The sequence below is a fragment of the Taeniopygia guttata genome, chromosome 7 (genome assembly GCF_048771995.1).
Source record: "Taeniopygia guttata chromosome 7, bTaeGut7.mat, whole genome shotgun sequence".
NCBI classification, from domain to species: domain Eukaryota; kingdom Metazoa; phylum Chordata; class Aves; order Passeriformes; family Estrildidae; genus Taeniopygia; species Taeniopygia guttata.
In genome coordinates, this window is record NC_133032.1 from 7054878 (window position 1) to 7079183 (window position 24306).

Below are 24306 nucleotides of genomic sequence, written 5' to 3' on the forward strand. Positions count from 1 at the left end.
ACCTCATCATTTTTCAGCTGCAGACGTGCTCCATCTGTGTTGCTATTTCCAAAAGGATGTGCTGCTGACCACAGCTGGAGGCAGAGCCCTGGGCTGGCAGCAGTGGGCTGCCTCACAAAGGCCTGTGAGTCACTGACTGAGCATATCAGGGCTGGGCTGGGGCACACCTCTGGCAGGGAGCCAGAGCAGAATGGTCTGGAGCTGGCACTGGGAAGTCACAACTGATGTTGGACCCTTTGCTGAGACTGAGCTTTAAGTCACAGCCTTAACCTTTTCTTCTCCCTGCTTCCCAAGAAATAACAAATTCACTTGTAGCCATATTGAAACCATTTTCTGCAGTTACACCTATGCAGAGTGGGAATTTGAAGGAGAAGTGGAGGTGCCAGCTTGTAAAGTGAGCTAACATATGGCATTGTAATTCCCAGATCTCACAGGGGGATGGGTAGGTTTTCCTGGCTCAGGTTTGCCTCTGAGAACTGTGTGTTTTTTCCAGGTATGGAGCAAGGTCACAGCCTATGCTAAGATCATGTCTGTTCCTCATAAGGCCAAATATAAGTGTCTATGCTAAGATCATGTCTGTTCCTCATAAGGCCAATGTGTGTGTGCCAAGTCAAAGGGGGGTGGTCGGCAAGATATGCTCTACCTGACCTGAAGGCCTGGGAATGCTTGGTTCAGGGTGTGAGCACAGGTCAGGGGAAAGCACCTGGGTCCTAAACATCAGCTAACTCAAGCCTGAGCATTGTCTCTGCAGGCTAGAACCCTGTGGACTCCTTCTCAGCAGTAAGAGGGGAGCAGAGTGACTCACAGTGTTACAGAGAAGGGCAGCATCTGTCAAGATCCCCCACAGCACCCTGCAGGTTCATAGGTGCTGTGGGGGATCTTTCCACAAGAGGACTTCATTGCAAATGGAACTTGCTTCTCCTGAGAGAGTCATCCAGAGGAGCCTTGTGGTCAACCAGGGTGTTGAGTCACTGGCAGCTTGGCAGATGGTGGGAGCTGCCATCACTTGGGATGCTTCACAGCTGATGATGACAAGCAGCTCCAGCTGGTGCACTTGATGGGGGTGTCCCGCTGATGTCTCCGGGAGCATTTGCTACACAATCAACCTACTCAGCCTTCCTTTGCTGCAACATAAATGTCAATGGTCTGAAGCTCCAGTTCCTCTGCTACATCATCAGCAGCACTGTTGGAGCACTATTATCCAAGAGATGGAGTGGTGCATTGCTGAGACAAAAGGGAGTACCCTTTCCCAAAGCAGGGAATCAAGAGGGAACACAAGTCACCTTGCAAGTATGCTACCTGAAATCAGTGTGCTGGAATGCCTGCCCTTGGAGGTGGGCTGGAAGCATCATCTCATCATAGCCTTTTTGAAAGAGGAACAAGGGGGAAACCATGATGGACGTCAAGGAGAAGCTGCTCAGACTAAGTGAGCAGCCAGAAAAATTCATCAAGGGCACTGCTGCCAAGTGCACAGGTGTGTGGAGCAGTAGGGCTTCTCAGGTGAAACCTTTTATGTCAATAAAAATAGTTCCCAAATAGCTTAAAAATCCTACAGAAAGGGTGCCAAGAATACTTAAGTGAGTAGATAAAATTTTGAGAGTAGCTTTTCCACTGCCTTGAGGCTATTTCAGAGCCAATCTGGCCCAAATAGAAACGCACATGAAGTGATTCCTACGGTGATTCCTGCTCCTCCCTGTTGGAACTGAGCAGGATGTTCCTGTGCTGATCAACAGATACTGTGGGCAGATTCTCCTGTGATACATCTGCCTGGCACATGTGTGCCCTTTGGGCTGCTCTGACCAGCCAGCCCTGACTGTGGCCAAGAACAGTTTTTCTGGACAAGTGGTTAACAACAAGTTGTTGGGTTGAATGCAGTGGGATGGAAGAAGACTTGGAGAAGCAGGAAAAAAAATTGATAAAAGGATTAGGAAAAGAGATGTGAAAGGAGGAAAATGGCTAGACAATATCACATGTTGAAGCAAGCAGCTCGTAACACAGCAGAATTTAATGCCATTGCCTGTGCTCTCAGCACCCTCTTGACGCTGGGCTGTACTGTGTCTTCAGGGGTTCCCCATGCCAAGCTGTCTCTGAGACTTTGTGGTTCTTGCTTATGCTTAAGGTGAGAACAGAGGGACTATAAATCAGTGAGCAGACTATAAAGGTTATTGTTTTTCCATTATTACCTGGTTTTGAAATCAATCTGGCCGTTGTTCTTCTTGTTAGCAGTCCTGATTTATGCCATACAGAGGACAATGAAAGCAGTGATAATACTGTAAACTCAGGGAAAGTTATGGTTAGCTGTTTACTTTAGGAATGAGAAAGAAACCCAGGAAATTGTACTGGTTTAGACAACTACTATAGCTGTACCTCTCCTGCTGCAATTAACAGACACTGTATAAGCTGTGTTTCTGTTTCAGCTGCTACAACAGACAAGAAAAACCCCAAGAAATTTAGCTACAATCACCTTATCTTCATCAATCAGCTTCTGCAGCACAACACTAGTTAAGAGAAGAGCTAAGGAAGCACAGCCAAGGCACCTTTCTTTTACTTGTTAACCTTTAATATGAAAAAAATAAAATGTCTGGCATTCTTTCCCTTGAGACTGCTGGTGTTCTGCTAGGCAGCTGAAGTGATGTGCATGACGTGTCAGTAAGCAGTTCATGCTGTGACCATGAGGTTTGCTGTATCAGATAGCACAAAACTCACAGCAGTAAAATAGCTTGCTAAAATCTTTTATATAGCTCTTTGAAATGTGCTGTTCATATCCCTCTAGCTGATTGTGTCTCTGAAATAAAATGAAGATTGTAGTCCAGAATAAGCCAACCTCTGTTCAGTGCTACAATTTGCAAAACCTAGTGCAGAGACATTAGAATAAAACCCGAGGGTTAGTGTAATCTCTTATTTCAAGATGGAGTTAGGATCTGCAGTTATTCCCCTCCTTTGGAAGAAGGAGTTTGCTTTGATGACCATGACTTGGAAGCTCTTTTGCTTGTGACTGAAATGTTTTAAATGTGGAAAGTGGAAAATGTACCAGTCTCACTTGATGTCTCTGATCAAGTATGTCCATCTTTGAGAAGTCTGTAGAGTAAATCTTGCTGCAGTGGCCTCTGCAAAGCAGCACCAGTAAACCTACTCAGCCCTGCCAGATTTGGTGGCCTCTCTTCCTGTGGCCTTGTGAGGCTGTGTGATCCCTTGTCCTGGTATTCCTGGAGTCCTTGAACATGTCTGGTCTTCTCCACAGTGTTTTACATCAGCAATGAGCTACTTACCCTGTGTGCGCCTGCTTCATCCTCCTGACACTTTTTCTCGTGCTTTACTGGGAAGGTCAGCCAGGCAGAATGGTTCTGATGTGTTTGGAAAGAAATAATTTATCCTTCAAGCTTTAATCCTTGAGAAATAAGTTCTTGGGGGGGGGATTTTACAGGAAAAGTAAGGTTAATGGCAAGTCTCCAAGCAGGCACTTATCAGAGTAGTGGAGAAGTTGATTAAACAGAATCACATGGTAGAAAATAAGCTGAGCACACATTGCCCTTAGTCTTATGCTCACTTAAGGCATGAGGCCCATAACCACTAGAAAATTTCAGTCCTTGAGCCAGGGAACAGGAAAATGTTTCACAATGTGATTGAGGAGCAGTGATGTGCTGCAGCAGCAGCCAACATTAAACTCTGCTTTGCTATTTGGCTTGGAATAAGTGAACATTGGCCTGGAGGATTGCTGGTCTAGAATAAAGCCTGAACTTTGGGTAAGTGTTGACAGGATTGCCTGAAGTACCCAGGGGGGTAAATGAAGGAGCATAGACTCAATCCACGGTGCTCACACACACTGGGGAGTGACAAAGGATGGGCTACTCAGTGCTTGGCCTAAATGGAGGAGAGCAGAGGATACATTAGGGCTGCTGTGTACCTTTAGGAGAGGGTAAAGTAGGACCCAGTGTTGGGTCACCATGTAAGAAATCAGCATTTCCTTCCTTCCTTCCTCCCTCCCTGCCTCTCACACTTCACTGGGTTTTGCTAGTCAATACCTGGAATCACCTGCTGTAGGTATAGCATGTACTTACAGCTCTGAGCTGGTAGGAGGACAAACTTTCAAGCTGCTGTGGTTCCCAACGTTTCTTTGTTGATGACCATATAAGACTGCAGCTAAATACTCTGTATGTGCCATGGGCCTGCAAGTATGTGCTCAGAGGTCATCTCTAGCTTTTCAACCAGAAGTATATTTACTTGTTTTGGTTTTTTTTCTGTCTCCAACTTGTGCTCTCCTCCAGCAGACTGCCAACAACAGGCTTGTGGCCACCTTACTTGGGAGTTGAGTGTGTAGGCACATGTTTTATATCATGGAGTGTCAATGACCTGACAAATGCAGGCATCTGAGCTGAAACTATGATGCAGTTCCTGTGTGCCATGGAGCACAAGAACAGGGGAAGGAGGGAGAAACATTCAGTGTTTCCTGGTTACAAGCCAGGGACAAATTACCTGGTGTTTTAGAGAGACCACTGCTTTTCTCCTGCTCAAGCATCCCTGAATAGTGGGGGAAGGACTGCCTCAGCCAATCCCCTGTCCGGGTCATGACTCGGGCAGCAGCTGCCTTGGGTGCTCGGTGAAATTAAGCTTAAGCTGCCTGACATGCTGTGCACAGCCCTCAGGGCAGTGACATGGAGGAACTGGCAAGATCACAAGAGTTCAGCTGGAAAGAGATGGTCCTTCCAAGAGCGGAGTGACAGGGACCAAAGGTGCTGCTGCCTGAGCTGGCTGTTACAAGAACTCCACAGCTTCCTTGCAGGTGTCTGGGGAACATAACTCACTGATTTCTGAGACTCCCTCTCACTCCAGCCAGGGCACAAGACCCCCTTGCTTACCCACCTGTGAGCTACATCCGTGTGCACCTTTGCTCTTAGCTCTCTTGGAAGTATCAGAGGGACTTCCTGTGTTAGAAGTGTTTAAACAAAAAAAAAAAAATCACTGTTCAGAGAAAGAAAAATTACCCCTGATGGATGACAAATACTAAAATAAATTATTTGGGAACAAAATTCCCATCTTTCTGCACTTAATCCAGTAAATTTTGGTTCTTGCCTTCATGTCAGCAAACTTTGCACAGCCTCCTCTGGAAAGTCTGTCCCTTGCTGTCTCACAGCCAGCTCTGGCTGTTGTCTGTCTTCTCTGGCTCCTCTGCTCTGCAAACCTGCCTCTGGCTCCCACTCTGTCCCTCACTCTGCCTGCCCCACTGTGCCCACAGGAGGTTTCTTCCAGCTGCTCCTTCCCTGAAAGTGACTTTTGCCGTCTCATGCTCATTTTCTGGAAAATCCTGCCCTGACAAAGCAGCAGCAAGTCCCTGCTGCCTGGCAGTGCTTGAGAGCACTGATACCTCCATGGCTGCTGGGGAAATGGGCTTGTGCTGTTCTGCAGTGCAGAGGGGTACCCTCACCTGCTGGAGGGTTTTGAGGCATTCCCCTGAGAAATGGAGGGGTGAAAGCCGCCCTGCATGGCCTGTGCTGTGCACTTGAGCAGTCAGGGACAGAATGGCCCCTGACCTCTCATGCTTGACATCACTGTAGCTGACCTGCAGCCCATAGAGGGATCAGCTGTATGAGCCCTGACAGTGAACTTTCACCTGAAGAGAATCATGAGGGCAAAAATCAATTGTCTTCTCAGTGCTGCCCATCTCTTGGTGAATGGAGCACTCACAGACAATTTCCACCATTTTGTTTCTGTGCCTCTGCTTCCTTGCTCTTCTCCTGGCTGCTTCTGCCCCTGCTTGTGCACTCTCTCCTCTGGCTCCCTTACTTTCACATGCACACATGCAGAGCCTGCCAAGCCAGTGTCCAGCCCAGGATCCTGCCTCTCATGGGCCTTGCTTTCTCTTCAGGCCTTACTCTGTGTTGCTCCCTGCTTTGGGCAAGGGCAGCTTTAGTCCCTGCTCTCACTGCAGCAAGGGCTGTTTTCTCTTTCTTCTTGTTCTGAAAGCATAATGCCAAAAGTACCTGGTGGCTTTTAGTCCTGTGGCTGCAACCTGTTCACAGACCAACCTGACAGGGCATGGCATCCTTTATTAACAACACTTTCTCACAGGAGGCCTCCAGCACTACCAGGAGCCATGCTCTCTCCTCAGTGACTGGCTTTCACATCATATAATTCTTTCTTTCTTGACAGATTATGTTATAACCTATGAGCACAGAAAGTCCTGATCCTCATGTTTCTCTGCTGTCACCTGTGGGCTCCTCCAGAGCCGTGAAGAAGGGGGAACTCCAGCCCCATCATGAGAAGACCGGGTGAGAAGTACCTGTGACGTTTTGGGGAACAGCATACTTTGAGAGCTAGTTTTAATTTATTTTTAGCAGTTATGAAGGATGGAAATTATGTTCTTCATTCAGTGGTGAACTACAGGAGCAGTTCTGCCTTCCCTCTCTGGGATGAGATTAGACATTATTTCATTAATGCAGGGAAAATATGCCAATTTGAGCCACTCTAAGCAAGGGATGAATAAAGCTCATAGTGTGTTAGCAAAATTGTCTTCCAGGCGATACAGACTTCCCCCCAGATAGATGTCTGTTGGTGCATCACATGGCTAGGTGCCTGTGGTGTCTTAACCTTGAGGGAGTAACAAACCTCTTTATTCCCCTCCTGATCAAGGTGGCTATGCTGTCTGAATAGTTGGCCACATGTGGGGGATGCAGCTGTGTCGCCCTGATTCTTAAGTTTTTCTAAAGCCTTCTGAGTTTACATTCTATTGGGAAACTTTCCCACACAGTTTCTGTAAATAACGTGTTGTTTTGCATTCCTTCATGGGGGTGGAAAAACTTGATGGACTAGTAGTTTGTCCAATGTCTTTGGAGAGGTGGCCCATTCACTCTCCAATCCACTGTCACCTTTGGAAAAGTATAAAAGTTGGAGTCAGAAAATAAACTTCCTCTTTTACCTTGCAAAGTAGCAGGTAGCTTGCGTTGTGCTTTCTTGTGTCCTATAGTGACACAGCTGCACTACAGAACAAGATGTCTGGGCTATAACTGATTCTGTCTTGCTTTATCAAGACCTCTTCCTGTGTGTTCAACCTGGTTGGTTCTTGCCTGGTTTATTATTAAAGACTCATGCCCAGCTGTATCTTGCCCTTATGAATCTCAGGCTAACCCCATTTCCCTTGTCCCATCTTACTCTGCATTACATATGGCACTCACTCATTCCCTTTGCCTCTGGTTGCCAAGGAAGGGAGTGGACTAGACTGTAGCAAACACTGATGTCTTGTGTGACTGCTGGCAAGTCCATGAGGCCTAAATCCCTAAAAGAAATCTAGAGTCTCTCCATTCAGTGTAAGGAAGCTGTCCACTTCCAGCAAGGACTTAGCCACTTAGCCTTCATCCTGCTGGCCTAAACTGGAATTTAGGGATTTAATTCTCGACTCTGAACGTGTGATTTTGTCACTTAGATTCCCTGGGCCTTACAGTGCTGAACACAGCTCATAGGAGGAGCCTTGAAAAGCATAGCTTTCTCTTCTGGGGCCTCTGCTGAGCTGTTGTGGGAGGATGATCATTTGAGCCTGTGGCTTTGGAGTCAGGAGGGTGCATTTGTGAAAGTCTGTAAGATACTTTGTCTCTGCACTGGAAAGGCCTTGGCAATGCTTGGCTACCATATGCAATCAGTAAACCATATATATCTTCCTTGTGAAGGGTGAATCATAGCAATAAGGGGCTGCAATATGACTGTCAGGAACAAAACCACCACCTGTCAGCCTTCTTCTTCCTCCTTGCTACTTGAGTCTTCAAGGAGACCACAGTTATGTCATCCTTTCCTGGCCCAAGCATCCCCCTTAACTCATACACTCTTGTCTGCACCCCATTTGAGGAAAAGAACCTCTCTTGTAAACCTGTTGTCTCCCTAGTGCTGCTGTGTGAGTAAGCTGAGCCTGCAGCTAGCACATGTGAGCATTTGTCTCTAGAGCTGAGCAATGTTATTGTGAGGGAGTTGCTGAGGGTAGGTAGGAAAAACTTCTCCAAATTCAGACAGGTAGTGTAAGGCCGCTGTTGGCTTGGCTAGAGAAGAAAAGGCTTCCCTGCCCCAAGCCCCACAGCTCATCGCCCAGTTACGCTGCTCTGCTCCTGCACAAGCTGTTGGTGTTGGATTCTGCATCCTCTGGAAGCAGACCTGCTGCTGCATCCTGCGAGTCAGCACCCAGCTGCCTCAGTAACTCATCTTTCCTTCCATTCACAGGTCTTCTACGCATGGCGACTCCACCCATGTGAGAGCTCTCTTATGTGAGTGCCCGGCAGCACACTTTGCTGTCTGTGGTCTGTGGACATTGACTGGCATCTAAGCGACACCCCAGCTCCCTCCTCTCCCCCTAGACGCCACTGTCCTAGAGCCTCCATGTGCATTTGCTATGACATACATCAGTGTTGATGAGAGACAGGAACACTGCCGGGTGATCTCGAGCTGCCAAAATAATCAGCTCTGTGCACAACATGGCTTAAAGGATTTTTCAGTTAGCAGCATGCATCCACTAAAGAACCTAGACACTCATATTTTTTCTGGGGACTTCCACACTCTTGCCTACCACACAGGCAAGGCACGTTTGGTCAGTCCTGTGGAAAACCGGATGTATCGGAGTGTGGAAAACCTGCACTGGGCAGCAGTTGCTGACTGTGGGCTGTATTCTCACTGCCGGAGCCTGGATAACGAGATCATCTTTCGCTGTAGAGGCACCAGTCAGTGGACAGAAGGCTGTGTGGATGTGGCCCCAGTACAGAGTGCATCAGACTCTCTGAGGAACCTTTCTCTCCGTGCTAAACAGACATCTCGATCCGCACAGGATGTGCTCCTGCCTCCCTTTGCCAAAGTGCCTCAGTGGCTCTTCCCTTCCGCACAGGAAAGAGCCCTACAGGGGGATGCCAGAAGAGAGCTGAAGGAGAAGCTGAGGCTGCACAGCAGTAAGGTGGCAGAGCCCTGTAAGCCCGTGCGCCCACAGGTGGCCCTGCCAGAGCTGATGGCCCAGGAGTGCTTTGGATGCCAGGCGTGCCGGCAGGGCAGGAACGGCTGTGCTGTGAACTGCTGCACGCTTCTGGTGGAACACACAGCTCTCAGGCACAGCCTCACAGCGGGACAGGGACTGTGCTTTGCACACAGGATCATCAGTCCAGAAGACATCAAGCAGGAAGCTCAGAGGAGGCTTCAGCTCCGAAGGCAGAATAGCTCCCCGAATTTGCCCCTTCAGCACGCTGGGGAAAGCCATGACATGAGCAAACCCAGAACAGCAGAGATGGTAGAACAGTACAGTGGGGAAACAGATGGCAAAGTCACATTGGGACAGAGCAAGAAAGGCCGCTGCAAAGGGAGACTCTACATACCCACCTTTGAGGAGTTCAAGCAAATGAGAAATAAGGAGGAAAATTCATCTGACAGTAGCAGTGGGCCAGCAGATTGTTTGAAAAAGGGTCTGCCTGCAAACCAGACACTGGAGGAGGAAAACAGTAAGAATGTTTGTCCAGAAGCTTTAGAGACCAAAGCTGTGAATGAACCTGCTGTCAGAGCAGAGGAGGATGATGATGTATTTCATGAAAACCACACCTCTGCTGGCTTTTCCCAAAACCCAGACACATGGGGTGGTTTCAAGATGAGCAGTCCTGAGGTGAAGGACAGAACCTTCCAGACCTCCATCCCAGATACATCACCAGTCCCTATTTGTTCCAGTCCTATTCCACGATCACCTCTACAGGCAGGAACAATACACAGTGCTGGGCAGGAGATCTTCAGTGATGAGCAGCAGAAAGGAGAGACAAGACAATTAAATGATGTCCTCCACCTTGCAGGGCAGTCACTGGCTTCTGAAGCCCAGTCCTCTTGCTGTTCATCGCTGCTGTTAGAAGCCACAGACTTATCCAGCTATGGAGCTAAGCTACAAAAAATGAAGGATGAATTCATAGGTTCGGCCTTGGAACTTATTAAGAAAAGGTAACATGCTCTGTGGGGTCACCTGAAAGCAGTTTCCTTATTAATGATCTGGTCTTTCTCCTGATAGGTACATTTAATTCCTGTAGCATAAATGTGCTGTTGGCAGAGCCTTTCATCTTGGAGTCTCTGATAGCCACATGGATATGTCTTTAGAGCTGTTCAGCTTAAATTCCACCTCGTGGGGGATTAAACATCAAAAAGCATTTTCATCTAGACTTTGCCTTTTTGTTCACCTTAATCCTGTAAAGACAACAGCCATTAGTAGTTCTGACACCCAGTTTCCCACCCATTTTATTTCTGTATTAAATAGTCAGAATGTCTTTTTTTTTGTTGTTTGGTTTTTTTTTAAGCATCTGTTAAAAGTAGAACACACCAAAGGATACAAAGTATTCATATGATTTCTTTGAAGAAAGATGTAGAGTCTGTCCCACCACTGCAGGACATGAATTTAGATAGTGTGACATGCAGCAGCAAGTGCTTTCACTTGCTGCCTGAATGTAGTGAACAGGCACACAAGGGTAAGATGGCTGCAATGAGTCTTTAACCCCCTCTTGGAGACCTGGTCAGGCAGTGAGTGAAAGTACTTGTAAATACTGTCCTTCTGCCATCTCTGTGTAGGCAGCCAGGGAAAATACTTCTGTAGAGCCTTCCTCCTTCTCCATCCAGGGGTTTTCCCCTTCTCTGTGTAAGATGTTCACAACAACTGCTTTCTCTATCCTGGTTTTGGACACTGCAGTCCTGTTACCTCCCACCTGCCTAAGGAGTGAGGATCCCTTTCTATACAGGGTGGCACAGCAGGAATCAGCAATGTTCTAGAAGCTACAAATTTGGAGCAGTTATCACTGTCTTATCATGAGATGAGGCTGATGGGAAAAGGAGGAGTAAGTGTTGGTGGAGTGGTTTGTTTCCATGCACTTGGCTTTCATGGTTGGACAAGAATTCCATTAGACTTGGTTCCTGGCTGCTTCTGCAATGCACAGATGGATGTGTGAAATGCCAGGGCATCAACCTTGTATGCTGCCTTTTTATTTCTGGAATGCATGGGCTGAGACTGGACTCTGCTTTTGGAGGAGATAGTAGTGACTTCTGCACAGAAATGAGTCGTCTGAAAGAACTTAAGTGGGGCTGAAGCCAGAGTGACAGTAGAAATAATTCTGCAGCTTTATAGTCCAAAGGGAGGTAGGTGGTGTCAGAGCCCTCAGTGCTTCCCTCAGCCCAGCCTTGTGCTTTTCTTCTACATGAAAACCCAGTGAAGAAGTAGATGAGAAAGTTATGGGATACAACCATTTTAATGGATTAGGCTATTTTTGTCATGAATGTGAAATTAAATACGCAGAATGGCACAAGCAGTAGGGGTGTAAGAACAGCTCACTTTGCAGATCAATTATTTTACTGGTGTCTGGAGCCCAAGCTGCACGCAGAGCAAAGTACAAGAAATGAGGAGTGCATATTATCTTCCTTCTCACTACTCTCCCAGCCTCCAAACACTTCCTGTCCAGGGCCTTTATGTGTGGTTTCTGTGCTTTTAATATCCACAGTGGTTTTTGTTTCTGTGAATGGGTTCAGTCTCTCTAGTTGGATTTGTTAAAATCTATGAAGCAATTTTTATTAACACCAAAATGACAATTAATCTAAAAATGTGAATGACAATGGTTCCAGTATTAGAGAGGTAGTTTTATATGTGAAGGAACCACCCTGGCCTTATTGTTTTCGGAGTAAGAACAATTAATGGTAATTATTATTGCCAAAGTACTGGTTACTTGGAAACTCTGGTTTCCTTTGGTTTGAAATTTATCAGTTTTCTATCATTTTCACCTGACACCGTAATGTCCCTAAATACTCACTACTTCAGCTGATTTTCACTGCAAAGGTGGGAGATTTTTGTCTGCATTTTGGGTACTAAATTATGATTGCTGGCATCCAGGCCACATTCTTTCTAAATCTCAAATTAAATTAGCTGATAGCTGGGGATTTGGTCCCATTTCCACAGATACTCAGCTTAGCAAGCCTCTGATAGAGATGTTGTGATGGAGCATCAAAGAGTAAAATAGCTAAAATTGTCTTCTCTTTCTAGTGCTTCTGTATAAGTGTCAGTTTTACAAAGCAGTTTTGTCTGTAAGTTAGCAGTCTCCATAGTAATTCATTGTTAATTCCTTAAGATTCAGTCAATTGACTTAATATTTTGTCAGTGAAGATTAGATTATCAATCTCATAATTATAATGGCTTTAGCCCCTCACTGGTCACTGGATACCCTTAACTTAGGTTGTAGTCCTGACTGGGAAGGGGTGTTGCTATCTAGGTGGAAATCCTGTAAGCTTTTCAGTACACAGTCCACTTTCTGAAATTGCTTAAGTGGGGAATTGTTCAGGATAAGGACATGCAAATACCTCAGGTTTGTGTCTATGAAATGAGGGACATGGCGACAACAGAAGGCTGCACAATTTAGCCAAGGATATGACTAAGAAGGAAGGCTTCCTAAAAAGAGTGATGGGCTGTGTGTGGGGTGACAACAGCACAGTGGGTACAATACCAACTTCCCCTAGCAGAGGGCTGACACCAAGGCAGGGAGGCAGGTGACAGCAAGGAAGGCATGGACAAAAATGTTTCCATTAGTCAGAGAGTAAGGAGCATGTTGAAAGAGCTGACAACTGCTGGCTTGGATAATGACAAAACCATGAAGAGGCCCGTAGAGACAGTGAAGGAAAGCAGGCCCATTTCCAGTTGTACTCCATCCCCAGTACCTCCACTTCCATGAAATTCAGAGTTGATGGCCAGAGGTTTTAAAACACATTCAAAAAGAACTGGTCCTCTCTGTGTTGGCCCAAGCGCATCACCTCTCTTGGGGAGAACAGGAAAAACTGACATCAATCCAAGCACAAACTCTTGTCCCATAAAGTGATTTAATCCAACAGAAGGAAAGATGCTGGAGTCCCCACTTCTACGCCCCTCTGTGAGGGCAGAGGGGACTTGGCTTGCTTGAGCAGGCGATGGTGTGAACCTGTTGGCAGCACAGATCTCTGCCAGGAGGAGGGGACTAGAGAAAGGGGCAATATCCTCTTTTCTTGGCAATGTCCCCTCTTCCTCCTAAGCCAGAGGCAAAGGTTAAAGGAGCAGCCCTAAGATGTTGTTCCACAAAACTGCTTGTGTCCACCCTGTTTTGCCCATGTCTCTCTGATCACACACTGATCTAGTGGTGTGTGGAGCAGCACTTGCCCCAAGACCACACAGCCAGTACATCAAGCAGGAGGGATCTAATCATGACAAGAAGAAACCTCCTTTCACACAGTGTGGGCTCTGCATCACTGCCTTTCTTACCTCCAGCTGACCAGCTATGAGGCGGGTTGAATTTCTCAATCTTCAGTCATGTTTCCTTAGCTCATCTCTCTGGGTAATACTGGCTCTTATTCCCATTGAAGATGACGTCTGGAGATTTTTTAAAAAATATTCCTTTTGGGCTATGGAAACCACAATAAGTGGTGGCATCTGGTCTGTAGACCCTATCAGCAGAGAGTTGCTGTCAGCTTCACTTAGAGGAGCAGCAATACTCTGGAGTGTTTCCCATATTTAAGTGGATGATCTTGAAGCACTGAAAATGACAAATGAACGTTCAGCATATCTCATGAGAGTATGTTCTGTATAGTGGGAGCTGATGTGATCAAGAAGATAATATTCCAATTACGAGCTTTGCTACTAACCGTGGGTTCATCCCATTGCCTCTCTGTGCCCCAGCACGGTCTTTTTTCTGTGTTATTTAACCAGGAGCTGTTTGAGCAAGAGCAGTTTTTGGAAAGAGTCATTTTTGGCAGTGGCCCATTCTCTTCAAGAGTTTTCTTGCTCCTTAACCTGTGCCTTCCCTCCCATGGGTTTGCCCAGCTGATCTATTCATACTTTACACAACTCCATGAATCACCAATGAAATGATCTGTCTGAGAATACATGAGGGAGGGGCTTTAAGCCCATATAATTTCATTATTTTAGATCATGGCCACACAGACAGTTACACATACCTGAGAAGGAGTACCTCAAGCATGGCTGGGGACAGGAGGGAGGAAAAAGACAGAAACCTCTCAAGCCAGACCAGGCCAGGCCAGTACCATTGGGGGCTGCAGCCTTGCTGTGTGCCTGTGCTGCTCTTACTGCTGCCTTATAAGTGCCACAGAGTGCTCTGTGCCAGCAGTGATGTTGGTATCCCCTTTCTACAGGCTGGAGAATAGAGACCTGGAGGGGGACAGCAAAAAGCAAATGCCAGGAGCCTGCTGTTGGCACTTTTGCCATTGTCACATAGCCATAGTTAAACTCTTTTTAACTGGTTGTGTCAGCAGGGATCTGGAAACATAAATGGAGGAAGATGAAAAAGCATCGGCTGAAGAGATGCAAACCAACTTTTCTGGCCTGACAAGAGAGCCAGTTTGTGTTCTGGGAGATTTGTTCCCTCTTCAGTCATTTAAGTATTGGCTGATGGTGTGTTATTGGAGCCAACTGTCATTCACTGCAAGGAGAATGCCCATCTGTCTCATGTGTTTGCTGGTAGTTGACACTGTTGGAATTGCACATTAGCAGTGTGACCTACCAGCATAAGTTCACAAGTGAAGCCTTTAAGAAGAAGCAAATTTTTCTCATAGGAGATTTTTGTTAAGCATAAAATACATGCAGAACCTGAAATATGTTCCAGACACTGGCTTCCTGTATATATAAGCATCCATATTCAGTCCTCACAACCTTCCTTTTTAAAGGAATCCAAGTCCATAAAAATAAAGTAAACCCAAAAAAAAAAAAAATATTCTTCCCAACAGGCTTCATTATGCATGGAAATAAGATATGTTAGAGAGCCTGTTAAAAAAAATATATCACAAATAGTATCACAAACAACAGCCTGTCAACTACTCTGTCAAGTCAGTGGTTTTGCACCAGACTGTGTCTGTCTGGGGAGTGATGCTGTCTACAGAGGGGGGAACATGGGGTTGGACAGGCTGCCTGTATCAGCCAGGCCAGGCCCTTGTTGGCACCGGGCAGCCGTGAATGAGGGCATCAGAACTGCCAAGTGAGAGCAACACACACTGCCAGGCTTTTCAGGTCTCAAGTGCACCAAAAGGCCTGATCATGAGTTCACTGAAAACAGATAGTATCTTTCCAGTGACTTCAGTGGGCTTGGGATCATATGAGATGAAAAACAGATGGAATACTCCTTAAATCCTCTAATCCCTTCAAAGTATTATGGTTTATAGCAGGTGATTTTCTTCCAGATGAGCAATATGGTTTCTGTGTTGGCAGTATTTCCTTAAATAGCAGCAAATATGGATGTGGCCTACTTAGAAAGGAGTGTTTCTGGTCCCCATGGAGCACCTCATGTTTTACAGACACAAAAATGCCCTGTGAACAGAGACTTGATAACCCAGACTGATGTTGGCACAAGTGCAGTTAGCCAATTTGCAATGTCTTAACTGAGCAGTGCTTAGAGCCTCTGAAACACAAGCACAGCCATCCATGCTGACCAGTCACGATCCCTGCCTGCACTTTTCCTGAACTGTTGCAGATCTGGGCTCTCTGCTCAGTCTCATCTGTGTCAGGAATGGCAGGAGAACTGCATCCATGATGTTCAGTGGAGTCTGCTTCTTCTCTTGCAGCTGCAATGCCGAGACTGCTGCCAAATCCCCCTCCAAGGGGCGGTGTGATCTGAGGGAAGCTGATCTCCCACCTCTGGAGGACAGCCAGCAGCCCACAGCGATGTCCATGGCAACAGAGACCTGGGAGGACAAGCCAAGCAATGAGACATCCAGTGACACTCCACCTGCAGGGAATGTAAGGGAGAGGAATTCCCCTCTCATGCATGTCTTTAGGATTTTTCCCTTGTTAGAAGCTCTGAAGGATCCCTTCATTGTAGGAATGGGCAGGCGGGGAGATGGCAATCTGGGAAACTCCTTTGAGTGATTAAATGCTGTTAGAAGCATTAGAAGCTTTTTTATTACACTCAGTAAAACAGGAGTGAGTTTTTTGCCTCTGCCTATGTGCTGCTGCATTTCATGCAGGGATGCAGGGAGTTCAGCAATAACCCCTTCATGACTTCCAGTGTGTCTGGGGTTCAGACAGATTCCCTCCTAGTGCCCCCTTGGACAAGCTGCTGGTGCAGGTGGGGCACGGAGGCTGAACGTCCTGGCTCTGCAATGCTGAAACCTTCACAGAGCAGCTGCAAGTGAACTCAGGTCGCTGAGCACACACAGCCAGGGCTGTGCTGTTGACTTATTCATGGTTATTTGACAGCCATGATCCAACCACCTCAGAGCTGCTGTACTCAGAGCTGTTGCATAGCTCTGAGAGGGAGAGGGGTCCTTACTTGTTAGGGCTGAGCAAGACAGAGGGACTCAGGGGGACAGATTTCTTAATCATCAAGTAGCAGAGCTACATTTGCCATCCCATTACTGATGAGTTTCCTTTTCCCTCCTTTGGCAACTGAAGTTCAGTGTCTGCAAAACCAGGTGCTGCTTTGACCTCAGCCTTGCTCCAAACCCTTTCTTGCCTTTCTTGCAGACCCCCAGTCCTGCCTGTCGCCGATCCAGCTCCGACATCGTGCATGAGAGCACGGATGGTGCCAAGGCCCAGCGGGAGTGCCGCCTGCGGCCGCACTTCAGTGACCCGATGCCAGCAGACTCGGTGAAGAGGAAGCAGCTGGAGCTGAAGATCGCGGCTGCGGCGCGGCAGCACGCACAGAAGCGCCGGCAGGAGCGAGACTGTGGTACACACACTGCACACTCAGGGCTTATGGGCCAGATGCTGCACCCTGCTGTGCTGCTGTAAATGTGGAGTAACTCTATAAACTAGGGGAGGGAAGCGTCCTGGGTTGTACCCAGGTGTGCAGGAAATCAGGATATTCTCTGCTCTGTCCCTGACTGGTAGGTGGCAGGGGAGGAGGCAGCCCAAATGAGTTCACAGGTATGGGCAGAGATAACAGATCCCAGACTTCACCTGGGAGCTGTTTACTTCTGACTCCCACCAGTCTCAGCAGCAAAACAGGAGACAGCTCACAGTCCTGCTTCACCAGAGCCAGCCTGTCCCTGCGGGGTTCCTGCCATTCATGCCTGTGCCAGCACGAGTTCCTCAGGTGAGCTCTGTGCAGTTGGCAGTGCCTGTAACGATTTGTGTCTGTTCTCAGGTCCAGTGGTGGCAAAAGCCAACCTTGGCCATGGTGGCAGCTTTGATGAGACCCGACGCACCCCACGGGGCTCCCTCCGCTCCAGACGTCACTGGAGCAACGTCAGCAGTCTGAGCACGGACAGCGGGATTGTTGGTGTGAACGATGCCCGGGATGACCTGGATCCCACTGCGGCCACCCGGACCAAGCCAGCGGATGTGGAGAGGGCAGATAGTGGCATTGGCCAGATGCCAGCCAGGAAGTGGAGGAACAGGGCATCTGAGACACTGAGCTCCCTGCAGGCCTGGGAAGCCCACCGTCCCTGCACCGACTGTGGAGAAAGGGACCTCCCGGTGGAGACAGATGTTCAGAACTGCAACCAGAGGCGGGCTGATCTCTGCGAGAAGTGCCGCAAGCGCAGGACGGAGCGCAAGGAATCTGTGCTGGAGTTTGTCAACACGGAGGCCAGCTATGGAGAGGACCTGCGCATCATCAAAGAGGAGTTCTACCTCCCCATGCAGGCAGCTGGGCTGCTGAGCCAGGAGCAGCTCCAGGGCATCTTCAGCAACATCCAGGAGCTCATTGACCTCAATGAGAATTTCCTGGAGATACTTCAAGAAGAGATTGATCAGGCCTTTGATCAGGTATGATGCTGCCTCTGCCCTCTAAAGGGGCTGGACTGGGCAGACTGGAATAAGTTTTGTATTAGGGGGGCAGCATAGGTGGAGCAGAGGAACAGGAGGCAGGACTCCTGGGTTATGGTCAGCTATCAGCTATCTAGTCCCTTGCTCTCTTAGCTATTCTGTTATCAGGAGCTCTGTGCCAGGTCATGGCTGTTGGACTCACTGTGCTGTGGTGATGCCACTGACATCATCAGTCTTGCTCATTTATCCCATTAATAGTTTAGTGGTCCCATTATCAAAGTTAGTTTTAGGCCAGTTGGCCTGGATGCTGGTAAGAATGTGACCGTGGGGGCACAGAGCTCAGCTTGCTCTGTCTCTCAGGCTGTGCTCTTCCAGCCCTGAGCTGGGTGGCTTCATGCTGGCTTGGCTTTGTTTGCCTTGGCTTACAGTTTACTGCAGCTTGGCTCTAGGCTGCCTGTGGGGCCAGGCAGTGCAGGCTGCTCCCTGTTCTACAGCTGTGTATGGCCACTTCTACTGATGCACCCTGCCTTGCATAACAAGCTTTCCTGCCCCACCAGCATGGCACAATACACCCTTATGACTAAGAAGCTCAGTCTGGCCTTCAAGCCCTTGCTCTGATGAGAGGAGAGCAGACAGCTCTTTGCATGTGGAAGAGCAAGCAGTTAGACCAGCTTTCCTTGCCCTTCCCAGGCACTGACTCCCCCCTTTTGACTGGGAAGGGTGAGCCCAGCTCCACCTTTGGTCTGGTGCTCAGCTGATCCTGCAGCAGTTGATGCTGATAGGACTGAAGGCAGGCCCCGTGGCTGTGCCTCTCCTGAGCTAACTGAGCAGGGCCCTATTGTATACTTGCAGGGGGACGATGACCTGATGACCGTGTGCATCGGAGAAATATTCCTGGAATTTGTGAACATGCTGCCAGCCTTTCAGACATACTGTCTTCAGCAGTCCTCCTCTGTGAATATGCTCAACGCTCTGGAGAAGGAGAAGGAGTTGCTCAGGTGAGAAAGGGGATGAGCATATTCATCCAAGTTTTGGGGACAGAAAGGCAGCAGGCTGAGGGTGCAGCCTTTGTCAGCCCATCTAGATCAAAGTCTGATGCTAGTGTTCTTCAGTTATCACTGCTCCCTCTTGGGGTGGGGACAGTCATTTATTCTCAAAAAATATTCAATCCTTGGTATCTCCACTGGTATCAACCAGTTGGTCCCCAGCTGTACTCTGTTTTGTGCTAGCAGTATATGCCCAGTGACCACTGCACTGAACTGTCACCAAATAACACTCAGCTGAGATCAACTCTCAGTCCCTGTGCTGGAGCCCAGGTTGGATTTCCACTGAAGTGGCAGAAAGCCACTTCATGGCACCCATGACTGGAATTTAGTTCCCATTCCTAGCCTTAGTCTATTGGGCAATGTCAGGCAAGTAATTTCTCTTTCCACTGCTCAGCCAAATTCTTGTTTAATACGCTTTGTAATCTAATGATGAAAGGCATTACAAGTTAATGCAATCTGATATAAACTGATGTGTCTGCCTCATGTTTACGTCAGTAGGTACCAGAGAAAGATCACACCCTTGCTATTTTATGATTTAATAGAACACTGTTAGGATGTTATGTGCAAGTGTCCCAGGCACCTCATCAGGATTCTGCAGCTGAGCACAGCTGCAGAAATGGTTGTTAGTCTTTAATAAGACAGAATTCACAAGGTTGCTAAAAATGAGGGGGCTGCAGTGCCCAGCAGCTGTCAGCACCACGCTGTTCATTTGCATATAGGATTGCAGCATCTGCTAGCAGAACAACCAGCATTTCATCCTGTCTTCTTGAATCCCTGCAGAATATTCCTCAATGTCTCCCAGAATGACAACACAGCACTGCGGCGGATGAACTTGAGGTCCTTCCTGATGGCCCCTTTGCAAAGGGTCACCAAGTACCCCCTGCTGCTCAGCAGAATCATCAAGGCCACCACCGAGTACCACCCAGACCACGGCAGCCTGCGGGAGGCCAAGAGCCGCATCGAGTCCCACCTGGAGCATATCAACATGAAAACCAAGCAGGAGGGGAACACATGGACCCTCCGATCCTTTCGCCAGGACAGCAAGAAGAAGAGGGAAGTCATCAACATTGAGATGAGAGAAACTGCCCTCAAAACTGTGGGTTGGCTGCGGGAGGAAACGCGGTTTGTGATGGAGGGGTCTCTGCAGCTGGCCCAGCCCCCCGATGGCCAGTGGGTGAAGAAGGGCAGCAAGACCTTGAAGTTCCAGAACATGCAGGTCCTCCTCCTGGTGAACATGAAGCGTGTGTCTGAGTCCAGCCTGGAATCAGCTGAGCCAGGGCCTGTGAAGGACGCAGTGCTGGTACTCATCAGAGACAAAAATAACGGGAAGTTCCATTTGCTCAGGGAGCCCTTGAGGCTGAGTAATTGCATCGTCTCCACTGATCCCGACTGCGATGACACCTTCGAGCTCATTGAGATCAGGCGGGAGGCGTTTGTGTTCCGGGACAGCGACCGGGCACGGACTCACCACTGGTTCAGGCAGATCAGGCGCTACTCCAGGGAGCTGGGCTCCTGGAAGAAGCGGCGGAACGCGCTGCCCAACATCATGATCAGCACTCCTCACACCAGGCCCTGAGTCCTGCATGGGCAGGCTTGGCTTGACCAGTGATGCCTGCACAGACCATCAAGAGCCCCACTGACCTGAACTTGCTCCATGGACAGCACAGGGAAGAGCCTGATCCCCAAAGACTCTTACTAGCACTGGAAGCAAATGCCACAGCCTGGTGCTGAGCTCCAGCCTCTGGACTCAAAATAGTTTGAGGCTCATGTACATACAGAGATGGGCTCCACTCGAGGAGATCACCGAAGGATAATAATTTAACTTGTTAATGTTGCACTGCAGGAGAATGATGTATGATGCTTGCCATTGCATGGATCGTGTTGAAAGCCAGTCTTGACAATGAGAGAGGTTTCCACCATTGACTATTTCATCAACATTAGGTAAAGTCCAGGTATTCAGCAAAATTAGGTGCAGTATTATGCAACAGAGGATGAAAGCTGGAAAAAATTGTTTTCCACCACAACTCCTAAGGACTGTGTTTCATTATTCACCTCTGTATATTCAGTCAAAACACTTGTTTAAAAAGAAAGGCCTTTCATCTTTAATCCAAATCAAGTAGGTATCAATTTGCTCAGATTCAGCTGCATGCACACAGCAAAGAAAAAAAAAAAAAAGGATTAAAAAAAAAGAGCAAATACATAAACCCCACATATGTGTAAAACCTGTAGAAGAGCAGCGCACTCCCAGCAAGAGTCTATTATTTAACTGACTTAGGGACTGGAACATAATGCTGCATCTGAAAGATCTCAGAAGTATATGTAAATACAGCTCTGCTACCACTGAGAGTGAATTTAAGAGTTTGCAATTATTTAAATTATGTAATCTAGTGTATCTCAAATTTTAATTGAAAGGAACAATTTACATTGTACTGTAGAGTAACATAAAATGTTTTAATAATTATGTTTTAATTACTTTAAGTGGATATTTTTTCATATTTGTATTATGGAGTATGTGTTTCACTTCGTATGGGTGGCATTCAGATGAGCAATGTACCTACATCTGCTCTGAGGATCCCTGAACAGAATTCAGGGCTACTCCAAATAGGGGTGGGTGAATGGTACAAACCTGCTACTCAGATTCTCACTAGACAATAACAGATTGGCACAAACCCTTTTGCTCTGGAGCCAAAACTGAAGCCACAAATAACTGCCCCATAAGGTCTAGCCTCTCTCAGTTGTTCAGCAGGGGAATGACTCGAAGCTGAACAATGGTAAAAAAAGCAAACAGGGCTTAACCTTTTCAGCCTGACATTAACACTGACCGCTGCTTTGCAAAATGTCATGCTGTGACTTACACAGCAAAGGCCAGATTTCAGCCTGGAGGCTAAACTAAAGGAGCCTAAATTTTGGTCCATGGATCTGGGAGGACAGCCTGTAAATGTTCTTTTAGGCCCACAGGGTAAAGACAACGCCAATCAGTATTATTCACTACCAACAAAATATTTTTGTTACAGGCATTTATTTCACAGGAGGATTCACACAAGCACATTTATGTATTTCTCCAGAGGTCAACCAGTATCAAAGGTCACCAATGAAGGCAGACAGAAGACATCTTTGGAAAGGTAGCCCTAGTCTTGTAAAGTCACCACTGACCCAGCATCTGAGCAAGCCTCAAACTGTTGCCCAGTGCTTTGTCCTCTGGCTACAGCAGCCAGGGCTCGTTGCACTGCTCCAGGCACTGCAGCAGACACCACTGATGTGTGCCTACTGGCTGTACCTTCTCTTGTTCTCCACCATCCAGCATTTTAGTGCTGCATCTTGTCCTTGAGGAAATTGGAAGATTTGCATAATCTGGAGGGTTCCCAAGACATGAGCGTAGCTGCACACAGCTGAGCTCTGTAGCGAGCAATAGCTGTCAGAGTGATTGTCAGGGCAGCAGCCTCAGGTGAGCTGGAATTCCCTCCAGCTCTTTCTAATCACTAGACAATAAACTGTTCCCCCAAAAGTTTGCCATTTGTTTTTCACAGAGACAGATGCCTGAGCAGAGCAGCTGCTAGAGGAAGATTTCTCTTATGCTGTAGTGACAGATCTCATTTATGAGCCTTCAAGCCCCATTCACCTCACATGCAAAAAGCAACAGCTTGTAGCACCTTTGTCTTCTCTCCCAAAACCACAATGGTACCGCCACCTTCTCTTCATTTCTCTGGGGCACCTCTGACAAGAGAAGGCATAAGTACAGTAATAGTCCAATTTATCCAAACAGTGAGTGGCTTTCCCAGCCACAAAACTGCTGCTTGCTGGAAAGTTTTCAATTACTTTCCAGCACAGTGATTTTTTTCCACCTCAATTCATGCTCGAAACCACTAGTGGACCGTTTGTACAGTCCTATCTTTAAATCAAGATACCTTCAGCCAGCCTGGCGGTTCAAAAAGGTTAGAGAACAATAAGTATGTAAAAGATCTGATATTTAGCATCAATCTTATGTTTGGCTGATTGTTCAATTTGTCAGAGTCAGGGTTTTTCTAGGTATCACAGGAAGCACCTGCCTGCCAGGCTCCTGTAATCATGGCCTGTTTCCTCTGAACCAATCTCTCCCCAGAAGAAGGTGCATGAATAATCACCGGGTATTGAGTTATGAGCAGAACGTGTACTTGGTGCTGTAGCCCTGTTCTAAAGAACCTGTGGCCAAGAACAGTAAGTGCAAGCCCTTTGATCTGGGACAGCTACGGGAAGCGACAATGGGATTGCTGCACCTGTCAGACTGGACAGAGGTTGTGCTTCCAACACACTTCCAGCTGCTTTTATGTACCTGGTGTGTGCAGCTGCTCACCTGCCTGTAAATTACAGGTGTTGAAAGGGGACATGAGCAGGAAACAATCCTGTGAGTTGCCTGTGGTGTGGGGTGAGGCAGCACAGGAAGGGCAAGAGTGTCACTACACTGACAAGGCAGTAGATTTCCATAATCCTCAGGCACCCTTCTGAACTAGATGATCCCTCTCCTGGGAAGTTCCAGGCCTTTCAGTATCACATGTACACATCTTACTTGGCAGCCATGGAGATTAGTCGTGCTGTATTTTTCCATTTCTGATTAACAAACTGACAAAATGCTATTATAACCTCGGGTACTTGGAACAGGGCTATCTCCAAGCCAAGAAAGCAATTATTTGTTCCAAGCTGCCGTCCTAGGTCTCTGTAATATTTTTATGCCTTTCATTGTCATGACTGACAATACTAAGATTACTTTTCAAGACTCCTGCCCACTGAACTTATCGAAGTAATACAAGCAGACCTTTCTGGAAGTACTCCTTGTCAGGCGGAAAAAAGAAAAAGTTGGTTACTCCCTTGATTTACCAGAACTCATAAATGACCTTTAAAAAGAATTTTGTATAAGCTTTACTGTTCACTTACCAAGAAAACAACAAAAGACAGTCTTTATTTTTAGAGTCCATGTAGTTTTGAGTTCTGAAGGCAGACACACAAGACAACAAAACACTGGACTAAGAGCCCTCTATGAGCTCAGGTCCCAAAGAAAGAAGGAATAGCTACTTTATGAGTCACAAGGCTGGGTGGGAAAGCCTGAAGAAAACACATGGAGATGAAGAGCAAATACTACAGAGGGCAGAGACTTCTGCTTTAGTGAATAGAGATCCTCTCCTTTATGGTGTCCTCGTACTTTCCTGGTTGTCAATAAAGGAAGTGCAGATGGGGAAGGGGTGCTCAGTGTGGGTCTCCACTATTTGAGCAACAACATATCTGAGAGGGAAAACCAGCTTTGATCTGGCAGCAAGGAGTTGTCACTGGAGACTGAGATTGACCTCAGCATACCCCAAATCCTGAAAAAAGCTCTGAGATCATCTCAGCTCTCCTGGCTTTGCTGCATAGGAATTTATAATACAACAGAAGTCCCAGAAATATTTTTTTTTCCTCCAGCAGGAGATCCTGGTGAATCTTGCAGTCTTCTTGTCCCTGAATGTTCTAAGGGAAAAAAGTTTAAATCTTCTAACACCATGTCAAAGATCCCTTCAGGGCTTATGGATGAGGCAGCTGTAGTAA

General features: G+C 47.3%; 1 protein-coding gene across 5 annotated transcripts in view; it reads left to right on the plus strand.

The window, feature by feature from the left end:
• The window catches only part of LOC100223706 (uncharacterized), a 45513-nt gene extending 24291 nt beyond the window's left edge, over window positions 1-21222 (plus strand). For 2 of the 5 annotated variants that reach the window (XM_072932012.1, XM_012574946.5), the window contains exons 2-7: window positions 8200-9936; window positions 15562-15736; window positions 16463-16667; window positions 17085-17707; window positions 18560-18705; window positions 19534-21222. In XM_072932012.1, the coding sequence (XP_072788113.1) occupies window positions 8369-9936; window positions 15562-15736; window positions 16463-16667; window positions 17085-17707; window positions 18560-18705; window positions 19534-20329 (3513 nt within the window). In that variant the 5' untranslated portion in view covers window positions 8200-8368 and the 3' untranslated portion in view covers window positions 20330-21222. Of the gene's footprint in view, window positions 1-6147; window positions 6267-8199; window positions 9937-15561; window positions 15737-16462; window positions 16668-17084; window positions 17708-18559; window positions 18706-19533 lie in introns of all 5 variants that reach the window. The other 3 variants (XM_030277169.4, XM_072932013.1, XM_030277165.4) reach the window with 2 other exon arrangements.
• Window positions 21223-24306: the final 3084 nt, after the last annotated feature.